This window comes from Argiope bruennichi, chromosome 5, assembly GCF_947563725.1.
Source record: "Argiope bruennichi chromosome 5, qqArgBrue1.1, whole genome shotgun sequence".
Taxonomy (NCBI): domain Eukaryota; kingdom Metazoa; phylum Arthropoda; class Arachnida; order Araneae; family Araneidae; genus Argiope; species Argiope bruennichi.
This window is the reverse complement of record NC_079155.1, coordinates 68,311,697-68,333,904: the sequence shown is the minus strand read 5'-3', so window position 1 is coordinate 68,333,904 and position 22,208 is coordinate 68,311,697. Positions and strand designations below refer to the sequence as shown.

General features: G+C 28.9%; 1 protein-coding gene across 1 annotated transcript in view; it reads left to right on the top strand.

The window, feature by feature from the left end:
* Positions 1-779: 779 nt before the first annotated feature.
* The window catches only part of LOC129968684 (amyloid-beta-like protein), a 145,739-nt gene continuing 124,310 nt past the window's right edge, over positions 780-22,208 (top strand). Inside the window, exon 1 of the mRNA XM_056082827.1 lies at positions 780-1,199. Within this exon, the coding sequence (XP_055938802.1) occupies positions 1,128-1,199 (72 nt within the window). The 5' untranslated portion in view covers positions 780-1,127. The remainder of the gene's footprint in view (positions 1,200-22,208) is intronic.

Genomic DNA, 22,208 nt, shown 5'->3' with positions numbered 1-22,208 from the left:
CATAATCAATTTTCACACAGTGTCGCCCTCTTCTGTTAAGGAAACAAACTGAAAGCGTTTACATTACAAACTTTTATTGCAAGTATAAATGAAAATATGAAAATGTTTTAATAAAGATTGCCCATAAACACACAATAATTCAATAGTTTTTTATAACAATAATTATTTTCTTTTAATTTCATAATATTTCAATAAATATATTTTTACGCAGTAAGTAAGTTTGATCTTTCCTTTAAATAAATATTTTTAAAAATGATTCAGCCTAAGTAAAAGAAATATTTAATGAAGAAAAGATGAAAATCTACTTTTTATACAGTGCTTATTTTATTTTTAGAATAATTTATTCTTCATTTTTTTTCTTACAACATATATTTAGTTTATAGTATTTAAAACATCTTATTTCGCTTTACATTTTCAAAATATATATCAATAATCTTCAGATGATAATTTCTGATTATTTTCAATGCACATCAAACTCTACTAATAGATAACGATAATTTTTAAATAATCCGAATTACCTATGTTTACCCTAAGTCAACATCAAAAAGCGGTCATTAAGCTTGCTCTTAATATTTACATTAAAAATGTCAGATTAAAGTAAATGTATCAGAAAATTTCTAGAATTTCGGTAAAAGAAAAAATAATCTGTGGTGTCCAATTTCTTTCCAAATTGCGATTACGCAATACAGAAATGGGCAGGAAGACCCTTTGCCGTTCTGCAGTAATTTCTTTTCTTCTCTGCGATATCGATTCGCGGCGGAATGCGTCACAGCTCTTGAAGCAAAGTATAGCGGTTGAACCTGGCAACCAAAAGCATAATTCTGAATTTCTGGGTGTTTCTGGCCTGGACGCGAGGGTGTTCGTCTCTCTCCAGTATAAATTTCATATTTTTATGCTCGAATGAATGTAGTTGCTATCGTTGAACATTGATAAGCGTTAAATAACGTGAAGAACCTATCATATCATTCATCCGGTTTGACATCGTTTGCTTCAAGGACCTGCCGCTAATGAAACTGTGTTGTGTGTAATGCATTAGTATCGTGTGGTAGTGACAAACTGAAGAATTTTTGCTAGACATTTGTCACATTTCTGAATCTGAAATCAAAAGATAATACATTAGAACAGTCATGAAGTTGATTCTTATATGCGTCTTCACATTATTTGTCGCATGTGCTTTTTCCTCATCTTCTAGGGAAGAGGTAAGATGTTTTCCTATTTGGCCTTGTTTTTATTTATCTTTCTAAAGCCGTCATGTTACATTGAGAGGCTAAAAAATTCTGTTAAATCTTTATACATGATACTCTTGGTTATTCCAACTTTCTTATAAATATCGAATTTCTTTGCGTAATAATATTTGACCTATCTAAATGTAAAATAATCAATCAATAAATTTGAGTAGCCAAACCTATCCTATTGTATAGTATCATAAACACTGTTTTAAGCTCCTTTCATGTATTCAAAATACAATTTTATGAATTATAAATATGAAATTTAGAATTTTTATGTACCATCTATTGAAACTCATAGACTTGATAGCATTTTTTTAAAAATTTGACTTTTAGTAATGTTCTATTAAAACTATCTACATGTACAAGATTCATTTGATTAAATTCGAAATTACCATCACGGTTTTAAGAAAAATTAATTAAATTAGGAAAAATTAATTCCCCCCTTAAAAAAGTGTGGTTTCTAGCATGCTGTATGTATGTGTTAGCATTTTTATAAAAAAAATTATGCATTTATTTGAATATTCTGATATATATTTATGGTTGAATTTGGTTAGTTAATTTTGCATAATCATTTTTGTATAACATAAAATAGCTATATTTTCATATTCAAAAAATGGGTATTTTGTTAAAGATTAATGTTTTTATTGTACTTTATTTTATAATAACATTTCATATAAAAGGGAGCTTTAAACAAATCTGAATTGATACAATATGTGTTAAAAATGAGATATTAGTAAATATTTATATAAAAATTTAATTTTTTAATGCTCAAAATAAAATATTTTATCATAGCATTTTCTTATAAAAGGTCATTTTAACTGAAATCAATATTTCTTAAATTTATTTCACAAACAGATTTTTTTTTCTAAATTATTTATACTTGATGATAAAATTTTCTGGACTAAACTTACTTTGTAAATAATAACAACTATTAAAAATAAAGATCATAGAAGAACAAGATTTTTACTATGTCAAGTTTTATTAATTTTTTAAAATATAAATCTTTTTTAATGAAGTGACCTATTCTTGGTGCAAGTTAAATTTTTAAAAGTGGAAAAGTATTAACTTTATCAAAACTGTTAGATTCACTTCTTTTTAAACTTTAAAGCACGAATTTAAATGCAACAAATTGTTTGCAAATTTTTAATCTGTGTTATTAATAATTACTTTACTTACTATTGTCATTTAGTATAAAAATCGTTTTAGCATGTGCTTGAAATAAATTATAAATTCTGCATCTTTCAATCACGCTAAAAAAAGCATTAATGTTTCATCATATATTATACATCTATTAGGTACGCATGAAGATGTTTCATGGTTTATATTTCAATTGATGTAAATATATTAATATGCTGAAATATTCCTTTTTATGTTATTAAGGTAATGTTTCTTTCATTCTCTGGAACTTCTAATTTATACCCTTGTGCCTTTTCACATTTCTCTTTTTTATAATTAATTTACATATTTTTAATCATATTATCATGCTCTCTTTAGCCTTTTAAAATATATAGTATCTAATAATACTATAAAGTATAGAGTTAGTGTAACATGCGTTATGTTGAGTTTGGAAGTGTAACATTAATTATAAGGACTCCTCACCAAGGCGAGGCTGCATTTTTATCATCTAATCAAAGTTTAAAATTTAGAGAAAATCCCAAATGCTCTCATTGTTTCTAAATAGGACATTAATATAATTGAATTAACATCTGAAGGATATTACGTGTCAGACAAAGCAAGTTAAGGAGAATATAATTCATTAATGAAGAGGATATCTTCAAGGCAATATTGATTGGTTCCAGAGAAAATATAAATATGTACATATTACAAAGTAGCAAAAACTATAGAAACTTCTAAGTAATCATCCTAGTATTTTTTAGAAAAAATTAAGTTGATTTAATTTTAATTCTTTAATAGCTACAATGATTTTATCAGATCTATTTAACTTTTTTTATTATTTATTTGTGTATTCTCTTAAAATATATTGGATAAAATATTTTATAGGTTACAAAACTCAATATATTTAGTATAAAGAAATTTCTAAGTTCTAGATTTATTCAAGTTAACATTAATATAAGAATTCTTGAATCTTTACTATTCTTCTAAGTGACCAATAGACTACTATTATTAATTTGGACAAATGCACACAAGATATTCTTTTACACAAATTTTGAATAAATTATCATGTTATTGTAGAAGACAAGGTCAGGTTAGTTTTATTAGTACTTTGTGCTGCTTTATTCTTGTATTATGACTTGTGTAAATTTTACTATCTATTGTTTTGATGAAAATTTTGATGCTTTAGTGTTTATTGTATAAAAATATGAAGTAAATTTCGTAGAATAAATGATACAATTATATAAAATATTTTTAGGAATTTTACTTTTGTATGACTATTAAAAAGGAAACTGAAAAAAAATTGTTACAAATTATGTTATTATGGTCAATAGAATCTGTAACATTTTAAAATAATTATTTTTTAACTTTTTATTTATTATAGTGTGATAATTTAAGATTATATGAAGAAAGATGGAATTAAATAAAATAATCTGTAATCTAATAAAAATTCTCATCAACATAACTTTTTTTTTTAAGTGTTTGATTAATTTTAAGAAAAAAAGTTTTAGAATAGTGGTAGTCATTATTTTATGAAATGTTTTTTCACAGATTTGTTTCTGTATCTTTAATTTATATAGCTGCTCACATTATGTTATTTGTGATGTAGCCAATTATAGCTTTATATGTGCTATTAAATTTAGTTACCACTGAGTATAATTTTTCTCATTAAATATTGTTTTATTTATGGAATACCAGATAAGAGTAAATTGTATGTTATATGTATTTATATTCATCATTTTCTATATAAATATTATTGATAAGTCAATGTTATTGGTAAGTCTCAAATTTACCAAGAAATATATTATAAAATAATTTGGGAATCAAGTATATGATCATTATTAGTTTTTATTTGGATTCATTAAAATAATTCTGGTTTAAGTGTTCTGATTTTGTCCTATTTTACATATTGTCTAGAGCAAATACAGAATTCATCTATCTTTGATCTAAATAGATTTAACAGGGTTAGATAGATCACATTTTCTTATTTTGATAGATTCTTAGTGCGATTGAATAAATAATTTTCTAGAACAAAGTGTAACCCATATGCTTTACATAAATTTCACCATTTAAAGAACAATTTTTTAAGCATTTTAGATAGTGCAATGTTTATTTTTGACAGAAAACACACACACATAATGAAAGGGATGGGGGGGGGATTGAAGACAGTAATCTAGGTTATATTGCACATTTCTGACTCAACCCTCAACCTTACATGTTCAATATTTTTTTAACCTCATTTTCGACAAACCTCATTTTATTGCAATCTTGTGGTGAAAGATAAAAATTCTAAGTATAAACAGAAAATAACTGTAAAAGCAATAATTTAATAAATTTTAGTGAACTGCTTTCAGTCAAAAATTTATAAAAAAAGAAGTCCTATCATAATTAACTTGATAAAAATTTAAAAAATCTTGATTTTCAGAACTAAAATTTCAAACGAATGATTCTAAAATATTTCGTTTGGAATGAAACTGGAAATAAAAATATGTGGAATTTCTTGAATCCAATTATTTGAATAAGTAATAAAAATATTATCCGGATTATATGGATAACGATCTTTTTCACATTTTAAGGCTTCTCTGAATTTTTCAAATATTCTAACTATCAGTATTGATGTTAGATTACTGTAACAGAAATAATAGTAAAATTGTATTGAATCATTCTTTTAAAATCTTTTATTAGGTTATGGAAAAATATCAGTTTGACTACATTAATACATCTCTACTTGCCATTTATTTCATAAGCACATAAACTCTGAGAAGTAAGATTTTATAAGCTTGATTGCAGTTTAAATATAATAGTATGTTATCACAAAAGGATATTTAAATCAGAGTATAATGAGCATTTTTCTAAATTCTTCATCTGATTATAAAAGCAACAGTTAAAAATACAAATAAAAGGAAAAAGAATCTTGTACAAGGCAGCATTGTTTTTGGTTGAATTAATTAATTTATACTGTTAAGAGTTTTTCTAGATATCATTCATCTTATTTTCTTTATAGTATCAGCAATAACATATTTCGAATTCATTCTGGGAATGTTTTCAATTCCTTATATGTTATCTATTTAATTCCCCATACGAAGAATATTTTATTCTTTGGAGCAATTTATACCTTAAATACAAATGAAAGCATTTTTATCATATACAATATTTAAATAAACTCAGAAGAAATTCTCGTAAGAAAAATTCAAAGAATTCTTATAAATTCTCATTCGAATAAGAATAATTGCCTATTTTATTCATTCTTTGAATTCTTAAAAGATAACTTCCTTAAAGATTAAAAGCCAACGTATTTCATTTTCTGAATTCCGACTCAAGTAGTATACAATTCTGTGATTCGCGTATCTGTGAAATTTTAATGCTGTTCCTTTCATTATTTATTTAGCGGTAAAATTGAATTTCACTGGAGAAAATTAACATCCTCTTTCTTTCACTTATTTCCTATTTTCCTTTAGGGAAATTATTCAGATTGATGTTTAATTCCAGAAAGTGCTGCGTAAGCATTTGTCTCGTCGAAATTAAAATTCACCGAATAAACATCATCGTTCGCTTGTTTAAATTTCCTGTTTTAAAATGCGATTGTAATAAATAAAATATTACTGTTGTCAATGCAGCTTAAATAAAATTTGTTGGAATTTTAAATTCTTATGTTCATATAAAGTAATTTCAGTGTTATTTTCCATTTATATAGAATTTTTATTAGAATTTTTTAAATTCCTTTAACAATAGAGCATCAGAACTACCAATTTTGTTTCACAAATCAGTTCATTCTTTAGGAAGACTGTTCTTCATTGTTTATCATTAATATTTTATGGAAATTTAATTAAAAAAATCAGTTTTCTGGTAATTGGTTGTACCTGTCTTACGATTCCATTTTTTTTTCTGATGTACCTTCATTTGAAAAGGTGATTGGATATCATTTGCATTTAAAAAAAGCAGTACATTTAAAAAGTTTTAATCACTTATCTTAAAACGAATTGATCAAATGAGAGTGTGTATTAATCTTTTCTATTTATATTCCAGGAACAATTATTTCTAGGTTTTATTTACACTTTAAAAATGGTAATTAAATGCAACGAATGTATGTAATTAAAATTAAATAACCTTTTTCAATATTTTCTTCTGCGTAGAACACAAATAAAATTGTATCTGTTTTAGGAAACAAATACAAAAATTGCTGCAAAAGACGAGTTTCTTTGAGTTTATCAACTTGATATGAATCTCCCCTCTAATTTTTAAAAATCCTTTCATTAGACCTCTTATTTGGTAGATATTTTGCTACTTTTATTCATTTTCCAAAAGCAGATATGTTATAAAACTTCTTAGCCTTGAGTTAACAATTTGACTCATTTTGCATTGTTTTATTTTTAGACACTGCATTAAAAATTTGCACTAAAATCAGCAGTGAAAATATAATAGGGATGCATTACTTCTCTACGAGTCAAATTTCCTTGTTACACTGACATTCTGATGCTTCAGAAATAGATACATTTTCAAATGATAACAGAAGAGCGAGTGCTTATGAATTCCTTTGCGATATTGACAACAGTTAATAAATTCGTTTGCCTCTCTTATCATACCAATTCACTTGCTCTTGTATGACTATATCAAGGAATATACAGTCACCAAGAAAGGTTACATTACTTACAGAATAGATTAAAATCACATGGATTTTTTTGCCTCTTGTGAAACCCGAAAGAACCAAGAAACTTTATTCGTTCCATCTACAATGCATATAATATTACTGTTTATAGAAAAACAACGTCAAATATTATGTTATAGAAATTATTTAACCCGAATCCATTATTTTTATAGAGAAGAAATTCGATTATCTATCATATATATGTAACATCTTGGTGGACGCAAAATCAGATTGAATTGCTAATCGTCATTTGGCAGCAGCTGGCACATTTAGATTGTTTAAATACTTGCCTGGCAGAAAATCCTAAACAGTTGAGTTGGATATTATGAAAAAATAAGTTTAAGACGTGCAATTTTAATTTTAAATTGAAAACGAGAAGTTAAAGTAAATGAATGTGTTAAAGAATCATTTATAAGAAAATCCAATCGAAATGAAAGAAATCGAGACAAAACGTTTTAGTGTACGAAGGAAAGTTTCCGAACTATAGAAAGAAGTTGTAATTATAGGACTATGTTAGGGCACTGTTCATTTTGTTACGATAGTGTAATACATACACTAACTACAAATAGTAAAGTAAATACAAGCAGAAAATACACGACATATTCCCACGATATATATAAAAAAAGATCATTTTGGAAAAATCTGTTGAATCTGCCAGAATTGTTGAGGGATTTACTGTCAAATAGGCGAGGTACAACTTTTTGGCGACGAAAATTGGTGAAATTGGCATATGATTAACTCCTTGGAAAGTCTTTAGAATTTTTGTTTAAATTTTAAATGACTGATATGAAATTAATGTGAACAATTTTTATTTTTAAACATCTTAAAATTATATATTTTTGCCTCTTAATGTTTGCATCTAATGCTACGAGAAAATTTTAATTTTAAAAATTAGTTGCCAGTAATTCATGAAAAGTTAATTAGCAATTCATGCAATTTGAAATAATTTAAATTTAGTTTTAGCAATGAATGTATTTATAATTTATTTTTATCAAAACGTATAGTTATATGGCAAAGCGAGCTGAGATCACAGTAGTAATCTTGTGATTTTTGGATCTTGGTGAACTGAGCGAACAGAGGATTTCTAGCATATTTTAATAGGCATTATATAAAAAAAGAAAATATTTAGTTTTTTTAAAATTAAAATTTTGTGAGTTTTAAATGAAAAGCAAGATAAAGAATTCATTAAAAGGAATCAAGAATAAATATTAAAAAGCAACAATATCTTATTATACTTTGATTTTTATTATGCAGTTGTCTTCGAATGTGACTCTTTGTTACGTTCCCTTTCGTAGATGAATTTGTCTTATTTCTTGTTCCGCTGAGGGAAAAGAAGAGATACATTTCCTTTATCTTGACCGAATGCGATTATTATTTATTTGGCTTCACCCTGAGGCTATGTTCTTTTGTTGCTAACTCCGAAAACAGATCGTGGCGATGTCTGTGTTTCGAAATATACCACATTAATACCTACTATTGCTTTGCTTTTTGGGTGATCTGACCTTATTTGTTCTTCTCAGAATTCTGAAAGAGGGATTTTTGTTTTTCTGCGCCCACCCGCTGAATGATTTATCATTGCATCGATCACAAGTTTCTTGACAACATTGTTCTGGAGAATCATTAACAATGGAACACAGAGTATGAGGAATTTTTTTTGTAGCGCCAACTCTAATATATCTTGGAAGTTATTGATTTTGTAACATTTAATATAGATCTTGCTTTATTCTTTAAAAATATATTTATCTATATATCTATAAGTATTGAAAAATTGACTCACTGCATTGTTACGTTTGAGACTTCATTTGGTTTGAAATTTTGAATTCTCTTTTCCCTATTTTGCTAAAAATGTTAATTATTTGTCTGATAGTTATTGGCAGATTTAAATACTATTAATCTATAGACATTGCACATTTGGGACTCTCTCGGTTCATTTATGTGATCTCTAATGTGTAATTCAACGTATTTTGGACTAAATTATAGTGTTAATGATTGTTTTGAAGTATTTTTTAAAAAATTTCCTTAACTTGTGTATATATTTTATTTGTTTATTAAGTTTCAAAATTTCGCAGCATCCATATTTTTACATAATATTTGTTAATCAGGCGGTTGGTATTTGTAAATACTGTAACAATTAAATGGATATAATGAAGCAGAACGGAATTGACCATTTATACTTGACAGAAGGCTTCTATCGTGATATTTCATAATTGTATTTGTAACTATTAATTTATAATTAGGTTAAAACATTTTTTAAAAATTGAACTGGCCGCACTCAGTCCTGCGCTCCTAGGCAGCCGACTAGTCGGAAATTCGCCACTATTTGTAACTATGTTTTTTACAGCTGTATCTTTGCATATGCATTATGCTGTTGGAATTTTTTGCTGCAAAAGCCATTTTTGGCCAAACTGCGCGAAGCGTATGGTTAAAATATGTATCTTAAATTGAAAAATACGAGGTTAAATTAAAAATTGGTGAGTTTTTAGGAGGTAACAATAAAATCAAATATAGCAGTGATTTATAGGGAGCAAACAATTACTCTAAAATTGGTTGATTGAGTTTAATGGCGCTAGAACTTGGTTAGACTATGCTGCGCCAAACATATGGTTAAAATGGGTGACGGTGATAAAATTTCAAATATAATATTGCAAATGCATAAAATGTTTAATTATTTATTAATTTAATGAAATCGGATTAATTTTTTTGTAAATTATTATAAAATGGTTTTGAAAATAATGTGACTACTATGTCTTGATTATGTGGATTTAACGGATTATTATTATTTAGGGAGATAATAAGAAAGAATGCTAATAGAAAAATCAAGTTTTTTTGTGTTTTTTTTCAGTTTTTAACTATTGGTTTTTAATCTTTCAGAATAATTCGTTTTAAACTTAATTTTTTTTTTTCAAAGTAGAGTTCATGCATATAAAAAAAGCGGAGTTTATAGTTTTTTTAGAGTAGAGTTCATGTAATATTATATAGATCGTACAAGAATGAAGTATAATGAATGAAAGTGAGTAATTGGGAAAACAATTATTTTTCATTTCTAGTCATTTCTATATTTCCTTAAAATGTGTATAAATGGTTTTGCTCGCGTTGGAATAAGTGAAATCATTCATTCAAATGTAAAGCCCCTCGTATTAAAATGATGCATCTATGCACCAAACTCTCAAAACATTTTTGTGAGCATTCATCAACCATTACAATTTTACATAAATATTTCTTTAATTCATGTTTCTTATAGACAGCAATTTGATATACATTGTAAATCCATAATGCGTGTTAGTCTCCACTTGTTTAGTCCAAAAGACTCAGAAACATTGATAAATGATAGTATAAATAATATAAAAATTAAAGCATATAATGAATAATTTTGCATTTGAATATCTTTTTTAGCTCTCAGAAATTTACTGTCATCCTGCTTAGGTCATAAATTTTCTTGATGTCTTGCAGAATAGCATGGATAATGAAGATTATTTTTAAAACATATTATATTTAGTTGCATCAACTTTAGTTTTATTTAGTTTAGAAGAATCATTGTGTGTTTTTGTTCTCCGACTTGCTGATTTATTCAGTTTATTGTGAAATTTCAAATTTTCGACCATAGTTACGGAATCAACCAATGAAGTACAATTGCATTCGTTGCTCTGTTTCGTTTTGTTATTCACCTGGAACTCGACAGTCCACATAAATTTTTTGTTCAGTACTTAGAATAAAATCGAACCTTTTACACGACAGTTTAAAAGCGAAAAATCGATAAGAACCATTCCTTGCATCTTTGACTTTGCATGTTTGAAATAATGTCGGAAGCTTCTAGGCTGCAATCACTTTTACGTTTAGACAGAGTGGCGCCTTTCCTGTAATTTACTTGTCCAGACGTTCGAGCGAGGTTTAATGTCTACATTAAATTGTGGAAGAATTTAAATAAATAGTTGAAAGTAGCTGCGCCTGTTTGATTTTTGTCTAGTCTACTGGGAATATTGATTTATAATGCTTCTTAAAATCGGGTTAAGCTTTGTGTAGTGCACGTAGTTTCTTTCTACTGCATATTTGTTTCGATACCTTCATAAATCAGAACGGCTTTCCTGCCATAAAAAAATAGCTTGACAATATCTTGTTTTAAGTTATAAGTTATTTTCAAGTCCTAAACATATATTTTAAGATGCCAAAGATATATATATTAAAAATTTTCCAAATTGAAGAAAATGTGAAAGTTTCCCCAAAATTTATATCATCTTCAGAAACTAAACCGATATTCTACAATGTGTTTTTACTGTCTGAGTGGCAATTGTATTCTTTCTTTAAAACTGTGCCAGAGTTGCCATTTTGTTTAAATACACCTTGTCCTTATCATAATCCCAAAGGTACCATCTACATGAAATTGTAGATTGACAATGACTTTATTTTAAACAATGGTTGCCATTTCAATTTTCATCATCCATTATACCTGATATAAGATAATAATAGTGCATATGTCTCTGCAGTTTCACCAAAAAATAAGTCCTTGCTCCCTCCTTTCAGAAGCCATTACATTGGCTACTGCCATTATATAGTTAACCAAAAACTGGTTTCATATGGGTATATTATTTGAAATTGGCATAGCTTAATATTGACAGCCTTTTAGAAATAGCTAGTAACTAGTTGGAAAGGTATTGTAATATAGTAATGCTAACAAAGGTGTTTTTGCAGTTCAGCTGTCTATCAATTTTTTTTTTTTTTTTTTTTCCCCTTCTGTGAAGTTAAATTAAATTTGCTGTTTCAGCTTGCAGCTTGAGATTAAATTTCGAGATATAGATATATCTAGATCTTAAAACTATCTTCGAAGGATAGCGGGATGGCCTGTTTTGTTTGATAATTGTCTCTTCGCAGTTTTATCGTGTTCGTGTTTACGATTTTATTGGACTTTTATCAGTTCTACTCTATTTTGAAGTGGAGTTGTATGTTTATCTTGCTATTGTGTTGAATCGATTATTATTAATGATAGTATCTTTGGTGCCGCCATTCAATGAATTCCTATGTACGATGATAAAGGTCATTCACTGCATGTTGCAAACTATCAGGTTTTTTTTTAATAGTTTTAAATTTCAGATGTATGTACGTTTCTTTTCACGAATTTGACATCTGTTTGCTACAAGTGTAATATGAGAAATGCTGACATTAATTGCTACAAAGAATCAAGGCAATTAGTTATGCAGCTTGGTGAAATTTTATGCGGTTTTTTTTTATTATTATTTATATTTTTTTTATGACCACTAATTCACTGCTTCATGACTTTGGTAATTTCAAGTTTTCATCGGAATAGAATGAATTGGTTTATGAAATTTTAGTGAAAGTGTTATATTTGAAAAAACATATTCATGAGAATTTAAAGAAATTATGGCGAGATCAGTATTGCAAGACATTTTATTCCTCGAAGTTTAAAAACCAATGTAAAGAGTGCGTGTTTGTTTTCACAATCTCAGTATAGATTTAAATTATTTTTTGTATGCTGCATTCACTTTTATATAGTAAATTCTCGATTTAACGGAATAGCCAAACTAAAAGATGTTGGATGTAAAACTTGGAAGCCCGTTAAGCATTATAAAATGAACAATCTTTAAGTTTGGATGTTACTCTTGACTCTTCTGTATAATGTGTATCTTGTATGAAAATTATATTAGTAGCAAAAAAAAAAAAAAAAAATCCTAAGAATAATAATCAAATTCTATCCTGGAAATCTGAAATTCATTAAATCGAGCATCTATTGTATTTCGATTGATAGCAGTTTTTCTGTTCAAATTAAACATTACATTAATCTTCAGACTTTGATCTTGTGTACTACTTTTCGAATCGGTCATTTTGATACCATGTAATACGAACGAAACTAATTTTAAATTGCTTACATTTTCTTTCTGTTAAAAAAAGATTTGGATCCTGACTAAAATAATTTAGATGGAAAATTATTGGGCACGATTATCAAAACACTTTGAATATAACGTAATTATATAGCTGTAAAAGAAATTCGATTGCTGTCTTCAATTTCCCCCTGTTTCTGCATGTGCTTTAGAGAACAATTTTCAAATCTTGTCCGACTTCTAATTCTTTTTTGTATTTTTTTTAACCCATATATTTTGTTCTAAATTGTAGGTCGGTTTCTGCCTTTAATTTTCCAACTATTCTACTGGATTTTTTTTTTTCTCATCTTCCCCCTCCCTTTTAAGAATGAATGATTGGGAAATATTTTCTTGGCATCGTGAAAGCTGTACTAAAAAAATTTCAAAATCTTCCAATTTTGCTTTTATGCTACTACAGTAGTACGATTTATGTTTAGGGCAGTTATATCCCTTCATTGCATAAACGTGTTGCAAATTCTTTTAGACTGATTCGCAAATATCTTTTTATACCCCACTGCAATTATGAAAATTCACCCCCTCCCCCTTCTCCAGCATCTTGAAAGGAAAGGGGGTTAATTGTTGTTTTTTAGACTAAACAAAGCTTCTTGTTATGATCAAAAAGCCGTCTGGAGGGCCCCGCTTTTAAATAGCTTCGGGCTAATGACATAGAATTGCCGTCCTTTTTGAAAATTAAAGTTTTTTTCTTTTTATGGTTTTCTTAATTCATTTATGTCTTCCTGGCTTTTGAACATATTTTGAAGGCATTGCAGAGTCAACCGAGCTTATAAAAATACCTCTACCATGGCAAGAAAAATAAGAGCATATATAATTTTTTATACATACATAAATTGTTTTCAGACATTTTTCTCCCTTTCTCATTTATTATTCAAGAGGGGTGAGGAATAGGGAAATGTGAAATTGTCGTTTACACATAAAATTAAGTGGTAGTTTTAAAAAAATGCAGTCTTTTCTCATTTCATATGTTATATAATTGTTGTGCATAGAGATGAAATTGTAATTCCCAAAGGAAATTAGAGCTAATAAGTTTTTTAAAAAGTTGATTGTACTCTTAATAATTACTTTAATAACCGTATGGCTGCCTTCAATAATTTTTATTATTCCAACAGAAATTACAATTTTATTTCTTTATATCTACCAATTTTGTGTTTTTATGAATAAGTCTCTTCTTTTGGTTTGTCCATGCATATTTTCTTTTTTGCTTAAGCTCGTACAAGTACTTATCAGAGTAATAGAAACCCCACAAACGAAGGGAAGTATCTTTATTAATAAAGCGTAGGATTACTTATGGCATATAATACAGCTTGGATTTGCCCGGGAATCGAATCATATAGTTTCAAATAGTGTTTAGAGGAATATTGTATCACGCTTTATGAAGATATTGTGAAAATTCCGAGTGAGATCCCGGTAGAGGATATCGATTCCGGATTGAGCGCTCTAAAACAGGCCATAATGGTTCGATTGTATTGAGGTCACGGAACTGTTCTGTCCAAGGTAGATGTTTCGGTTTATCTTCGTGCTCATCAAATCGCAATTGGACAAATTCTTCGGACCAAATTTTAATCAATAAAAATCAGACGTCGAACAATTTGGGTGGTAGTCACAGCGATGGATAGAACAGGAGCGTCTTTTGATATCTCTCCGTCTTTATGTTCATTACACTGTTTAAATAATCAGTAGTTTATAGTCGCAGGGGCAGGAAGCGGTGTTGTCCATGAATATACATTATCATTTGGGGAAAATCCACCACCTGTAGGAAATAAAGTCTGCATCATAGGATGGACCTTGTCTGCTAAAACTCTACTTCTTCCCAATGATCCTTCATATCAGGGTTATGATTGGGTCTGTAGAAACCACGACACGGCTGCCTATATCATGACAGATCCACCTCAATGCCTGATAATCTGAAGGAGACAATCACGATCATACGCATGTGCAGGTGTCCTCCAAACTTGTACCTGTCCTGTTCTGAAGAAGCGGGAAAAATGCTTCGTCTGACCATATAGCTTGTCTTCCACTTACTTGTTGACCAGATTTGATGGTTATGGTACACTGTAGATGTCATTTGGTATTAACTTCTGATGCCGTGTTCCAACAACCTGTGATTCTTCAGACGGGGCACACGTCTCCCCCTTAACCCTCTCTTGTGGTTTCTTGAGTGCTTTGATGTCTGTGATGTCAGTTTATCAATAAACTGGACAGGCATCAAAGAACCCCAGAAAACCGCAAGAGACGGGTCAAGGGGGAACGTGTTCTTCGTCTGCAGGCGAACAGGTCGCAGTAACGCCGCTTAACTGTAATTATTGACATTGGAGAATTCAAATGCTGATTGAGTTCTGCGGTCACTTGGCTGCCGTTGTTTTCATTTTAAATAGAACGCTCCATTTCAATTCCCGTCGGTCTCCAGTTTCTCCTTCCTATTTTGCTTTGCTAAGCTTGTTTTGCTGCGCTGTTTGTACGCCGTCATGACTTCAGGCCTACATTTTGGTCTCTTTGAAAGTTTGCGATATCTGGCATTTTAAGCTTTTAACAAAAAATCAATGTCGTTTATAATTATATTGAAGCTGCTTCATACTACTATAATATATACTTTTTATATTTAAAAAATACTGATAGTTAGGATTATATTTTAATACTTACAAAGTGCATTCACAAATGTCACTTTTATTCACAGGTTTTCTATTATTTTGATAACCAACCGCATAATCCTCCAAAGAAATCAAATTTGCTTTTTTTAGTATAGTAGTTTTAAGTATGATTGCGTATAATTTCTAAAAATATATTTATGAAATCAAAAAATAACTTATTGTAAATATGTACATGATATTAATTACTTGTTGTGATGGCCAAATCAAAAGCTTTAAATATTTGAATCGTAAAAAAGTAGTATACAGAATTATTTGGATGATTTTGAACTTACTAAGCATCTAAGTCCAGGTTCTAAACGTAAAGATATAATTTATTCTAAAAAATTTCAGAGCTTTATTTCAAACATTTACTCGAGGGTTTCTGTGCTTATTAAGCTGACATTCACCATTTTCTGTCGTAACTGCTTCAGTGTGCCAAAATTTCACATTTAAATCGATCTCCCAATCTATCGATCTCACAATAAGGCAAGCATGCACAATTTGATAAGAACTTTCCAAAAGGATCTGGATTTTCCAAAACTTATCTCGACACGAGTTGAAAAAAGTAATTTAATAGAAAATACAGCCAGCCAGCAAGCTCATCGTTGAATGGTGTGTGCCGCAAAGTTGAGTCGATCTTATTTAAAAGGGAAGAGACCTTTTGATCGTTGGAAGACTTTATCGACGTTCCTTTCACCTCCTGTAAAAGTATTGGGAAAAGCTAGATAATGGGAAACTGTTATTGGTTATTGCGCAAAGCTGCTTCATCAGAATGATGGTTAATTCTGCCTTACAGACAGAAATATAGGCTCTTTTCGACAACGAGCGGAATTGGCTTTCGATCTTGTTAACATTTTATTAGCATTTGTTTTTCTTGTTTGCTTGAAAATATGCCAAAATTCGACAGTAAAAACAAGAAGACATTGGGGTTTAAAATGGATGTATTTGAATTTTTAGGATTCATTGTTTTAACCCCTTTCTTTAAGATCGCTCTAACAGTGTTGATTTAACTCTTCGATCCAATTGTAATCAACGCATGCCAGCTATATGTTAGTAAATTTCAAGTTTAAACTTAAAAATTGTAGAAATATGCTCGGTAAATAAAATGGAGAGGACAATCAAATTTTTGCTTTTCAGTTGTTCCCTTTTATTACTTTCTCGTATATATGGTATAGTATAGAGACAGTATTGTAATCTACAAAAAAAAAATTTGAATTCGAGATTTTGACTAATCTCCACGTTTTAGACCCCCCCCCCCCATCGAGTGCGACAAAGATAACTCAAAAGCCCTTTCATCTAAAAGGAGTAAATTTAGTATACGGTATTTACGCCAAATTTTCAGATTTCTGTTAGATTTTGAATAAAATCTGTTCTGAGGATGTTCATCTGTTTGAATATAAGGTAATGCGATAATTATAAAACGGAGATAACTAAATGGATAAAATTCGACACACAGATTTAACATCTGTAGTGTTGAAACCTGTCAAATTTTGAGTGAAATCCAACTGCGGGTTGACTGTCTGTCGGTCTGTATTTTCAAAAACGTGTAAACGCAGTGACTTAAATCTATCAACTTTGGCATGGGAATTTGTGACTACAATTATAGTTCTCTGTCAATGGATCGGAACGTAAATTGTGTTTTGACGTTGGGAAAAGCAAATCTAATGCACAAACTCGATTTTTAAGTAGTATTAAGCATACCAGGGATTAATCGCCAAATAACTCGCCAATGGTGACATGGTAGATTCAGTAAAAATGCTAAATTTCCGTCAAAAATTAATATTTTGTAACTATCTTTATGTCAATGCCATGCAAGGCATTCTCTGGTATGATAAGTTTAATAGAGAATGTGCAAGAAAGTTTTAGGCAAATCATTCCCGCTGGTTATATCTCAGTTATTTCTTTTAAATTCGTTGATTTCCTTTATTATGTTTTATATATTCTTTATATTATTGGAAACGTAAACTCATGCTGTCTCCTTGAAAATGGGAAATGCAAGAAAATGCTAATGCTTCAAATATCTTGAATCTATCTCAACAGTAATATGAATTTCGAAACTAGAAATCCTTTAGTATATGGAAAAATGAGGTATAGCTTCGATTAAAATTGCAGATTAAATTTTTATCTTTAATTAAAAATTAAATTCATCGGCATGAACGAATCTGATATCAATGATTGAATCATTCGATTTGGTTTGCAAATAACATGTTATCAAAAAAATTTTAAAAGTGAATTAATTTTTTTTTGAGATTGAAAATACATTAAATAAGACTTTTTTTTTAATCATCAGATTAGCATTCCAATGTACATTTTAAGCAACAATGAAATTGAATTTACTACTTCTATTTCCTTGTGTAATGAATGCACTTTTCTGGTCGCTCGTGCAGCCGTTGGAAATCTTCGAAAAGATCTAATTAACGCAACCGGTCGATGAAATTAGTTGTATTTATGTGCTAATGCATTCGCGGTCGCTACTTTAAATTTCACAGATCCAATTGCTCATTTCGAAAGGTCGATCTTTAAGTTAATTTTAACCCTATAGAATTTTCCGATTTAGAGCTCTCCCTTTTCTGTTGGACATTCATCAACGGCTGTGAGTTTCGGTCGATTTTAACGAACTTCGAATTTGGAGCTAAACTCTAACATGGATACGTTTCCAAGGATTTAGTTGAAGATCGCTGGAAATCCGATATATTCTGTTGCCAGTTTTCCTATGAAAGACGGGTAATCGCATCTGCGCATTCGTGACTTGATGGCCATTTGACTGCGTTGGAATAATTTTGGAACAATAACCTCCCTTTCATTATGTTAATTCTAAACCAAATAGTGAATTTTAATTTCATTTGTGGATTTTTCTCTGGTCCTACAATACTTTAGATTTCCATTTTGATGATAGATCTTCAGATCTCTAATATTCGGACTAGAAATTTTTAATTTTATGCATATTTGTTTCGTTTCAATTCAGATTAGTTATTTTGGTAAAATAACAAATATACCAATATCTCTTCTTTGATTTTTCTATCGTGCTGTTTTGTAAATAGATTAGTTTTTTTTTTTTAAGTGAATATGCATGTTGTATCATTTTGTTAAAAAATTAATAAGTAGTTAGAAATTTAGTACACAATTTTTTTTTAAGTAAAGATATATCGAAATCAATAAAACAACACATATATTAACCTTATGATTAAGTCGGAATTAAAACGTACAAACATGAAGATTTGATCTCTACATGCACGAAATACCCAACAATATTGTTATAACATCTTCACAATACTGTGACAGTCAGAACGTCAAATAATATTGAGGAAATATTGTACTGTAGCCGCTCTTGTAATACTAACCATAACTGACCAAGGACGTCAGAGGCAACTACGACGGGCGCTATGACTCAGTTTAGATGTAGCGATGGCATGTGCTGCTTGTTTTAATTAATGCTCTTATATATATGTATCTTAAAATTATTCCAAAATTTATGTATGTAAATTGTCTGTGTGTAACGTAACCTGCAAATAAATAACTGTTACACTAATTCGAACTTTTTACTGAACCCCTTAACGACCCCACAATATATAATATATATTACTATCATAATTCATGTTTAACTGTTTGCAGTGGCTTGGTAATATAATTTATGCACTCGTATAATTTACGAATAATTTTTAAATTGTTTTTCTTTTTATAGCATATATTTTCCTTTGTCTGCCATTTTCAAAGTTTCGCATTCATTTCATTTATGAATAGCAAAATCAATATTATATATGATTAGTCAGTATCACATTTAGATACAAAGATTTACTTATTATCGGATTAATTTTGATTTGAATTATTGGTGCAGAAGTAAGAACTTATTATGGTTCTTGCTTTTATTATTCTAGGTAGCGTTAATGAGGGTGTAAAAATAATTATATATGCGATCATTATTATTATTATTTTTTTTTTTTTTCCTCTTAAAATTAATCTGAACCTTTATGATCCATGCATGTCGGATGTTTTAAATCCTTTTTTATCTACTTCAAATGGGCCATGTAGATATTTTCATTCTCACCTCATTTTGGAATCTCCCATTACACTTCCACTATCAAATGATTTGTTATATATAATCCTTTGATCTCGAAAAAATAATTCGATGCATAATTATTATTTTATAAATGCACTTGTTTATTACACCAAAAAATAAATACATTCAAGTGTTTTAAGTTGAATTTCCCCGAAAAAATGAATGTACATCATTTTACCATTCTATTATTAACAATTAAAAATAATTAATCAAAGACGGATTAAACTACCCGTCTTTTGGCGCCATGTTTTTTTAATATAAAATTCAATTATGGTGAAAATGTATATGCAACTAATAAAATTTACGAATATGTTAACGTCTTGCCGTGTCGTTCTTAATTCATTCTATTTGTAATTTACCAGTAAATAATAAAATTAAGTCAGTAATACTTTTTTCCGTAATTCACTATTTATTTCAGCTCTTCGATTTCTAGCAAACGATAAAACTCATCCAGTAAATGTTTCTCTTTATTATTTCAGTTCTCTTGTTTATTTCAGTTTGCAAAAAATAACGATTTAAAAAAAAAAACGTTTATCTACAAAAATAAACATAAAATTAGTTTTCCAATCCTAATGTTTAACGATTACGACCCAATTTCCTGTTTGATAAAATTGTCTTTTCTAAACTAACATTACTGAATCTATTATCAGTCTTGGAGAAATTCCTTTTCCCTTATCTATACAGGTTTGTGGCGATGATCTCAAATTCTATGATAAGGGCGGCGAATTTTCTGCGTCTTGTTTACCTGTGATAGCGGGTGTCATCGCTTTTAGTCATGGGCATTCCACGTCGTTTTTTGTCCTTCCCTTCGACGTTATCTGCTTATTGTTCCCCGCCTTTCTTCCGTTGAAATGTGACCACAACCGTGCCGGTTAATGCGATTTTAATGACCTTTGCAATAAAAAAAAGCGACTTCGTGGCGAGGTAATTTTAAACAATATCAGTCACTCGCTAATTATAATTTTTCTTTCTTTTTGTGTAAAAATTTTCAGGTAAATGAAAGCTTTGTGACTTGATGGAACCAAACGTATGAAATTGTTCTTACAATCCAAAGTCGTATTTCTTACTGCTGAGCATCGATTATGCAATTTTCTGAAAGCTAATTACAATGCTGTTTCTGTTTTTTCGAAGAGTTTTAATAGAAAGTCTAGAAATTTCAACAATGAATGGGAAAACTTAACTGTTAGCAGTAAGTCATGCATTATTTATCATGTACTTATTGAGTAATGTAGATTGAAATATTATCATAGTCTATATTCGTTGACAGAAAGAACTTAAAACTGAAATATCGAAATTGGTGAATTGGGTATAACTTATCTCAAAACCATGGAAAGAGCTTCGTGAAATTTAACAAGAATTAAATAAATTTTACTGCATAAGATGTCTTAATAGTGTAATAAAATTGTGATTTGTTCAAAGTAATCTTTTGTGTCTTTCTAGAGCCTAACATGAAAAGTCATATAATCGAAATTTTTATAAACAATTTTGCACATTACAAACTTAATACTAATTTGTTCTTAGATAATAAAGTTTAAGATAGTATTTGATATTACTACATGATGTCAGTAATTACATTTTAAAATTATAATTAAAAATTTTAGTAAATTTTTACCTTTTTATTATATAAATGCATAACAATTATTATGTTGGTTGGCGTTTAATTAAAAAAATGGTCATCTAACAGACTGATTATAATTGTTCATTAAAATAAGATTTAAATTAAGTTCATTGACTGCATTTTATGTTATAGTTATAATAAAAATATAAGATTTCAAGTACTCTTCGAAAATGGTTTCTTCTATCAGGCTTCTTTCTGCTAAGCTTTTCCAACATCAAAATTAATGCGTAACCGAAGCTGTGCATCTAATAAACGAAATATTTTATCATTACAATGGTTATGAATAAATTGAGACTGTAATGAAATAATGTACAAATGAAAAACATATAAATGGTGCATTACTGAACAGTTACTTTTCAATACATCTGGAGCTACTTAATTGAGTATAATGGTTATATCCTGTAACTTTCGTAGTTCAGTCAGTTTCAATTTTTCACTGATTGCAATTTCGGCATTGTCATCAATTTCAGTTATTTCACTGATTGAAATTTCGGCATTGTCATCAATTTCAATTTTTTCTCTGTTTGAAATTTCGGCATTGTCATCAATTTCAGTTTTTCATTGATTGCTATTTTGTCATTGCCTACATTATGAGTTAAAAATGGTTGCGAATAACAGAATCGCTTTTAATTTGCAATAAAATGATTAGTGGGATTCCAAATAAAATAGATAATTTTTAGACATCTGTATTCGTTGGAAAATAAGATTTATAATTCATGATAAATTTAGAATAGACATTGCAAAAATACAAAATATTTTGAAATCTTTTATTTAAATTCGATTTTTGTGCTGTTTAAAATTTCTGTAACATATCGTTAGTGGAAAATAAATTTTAAAAAAAGTCAATGCTTTCAAACTTCTAAGAATTTAATTTAAAATCTAATTATTCAATATTTTTTAAAAGATATGACCATTCAATATCTTTTTAGATTGCAAAAAAAAAAAAAAAAAAAAAAAAAAAGGTGCATGTATGCTGTATTAAAATCGTTGCTTTGTTGACTAGAAGTATTTGTTTTTATCTACAATTTTTA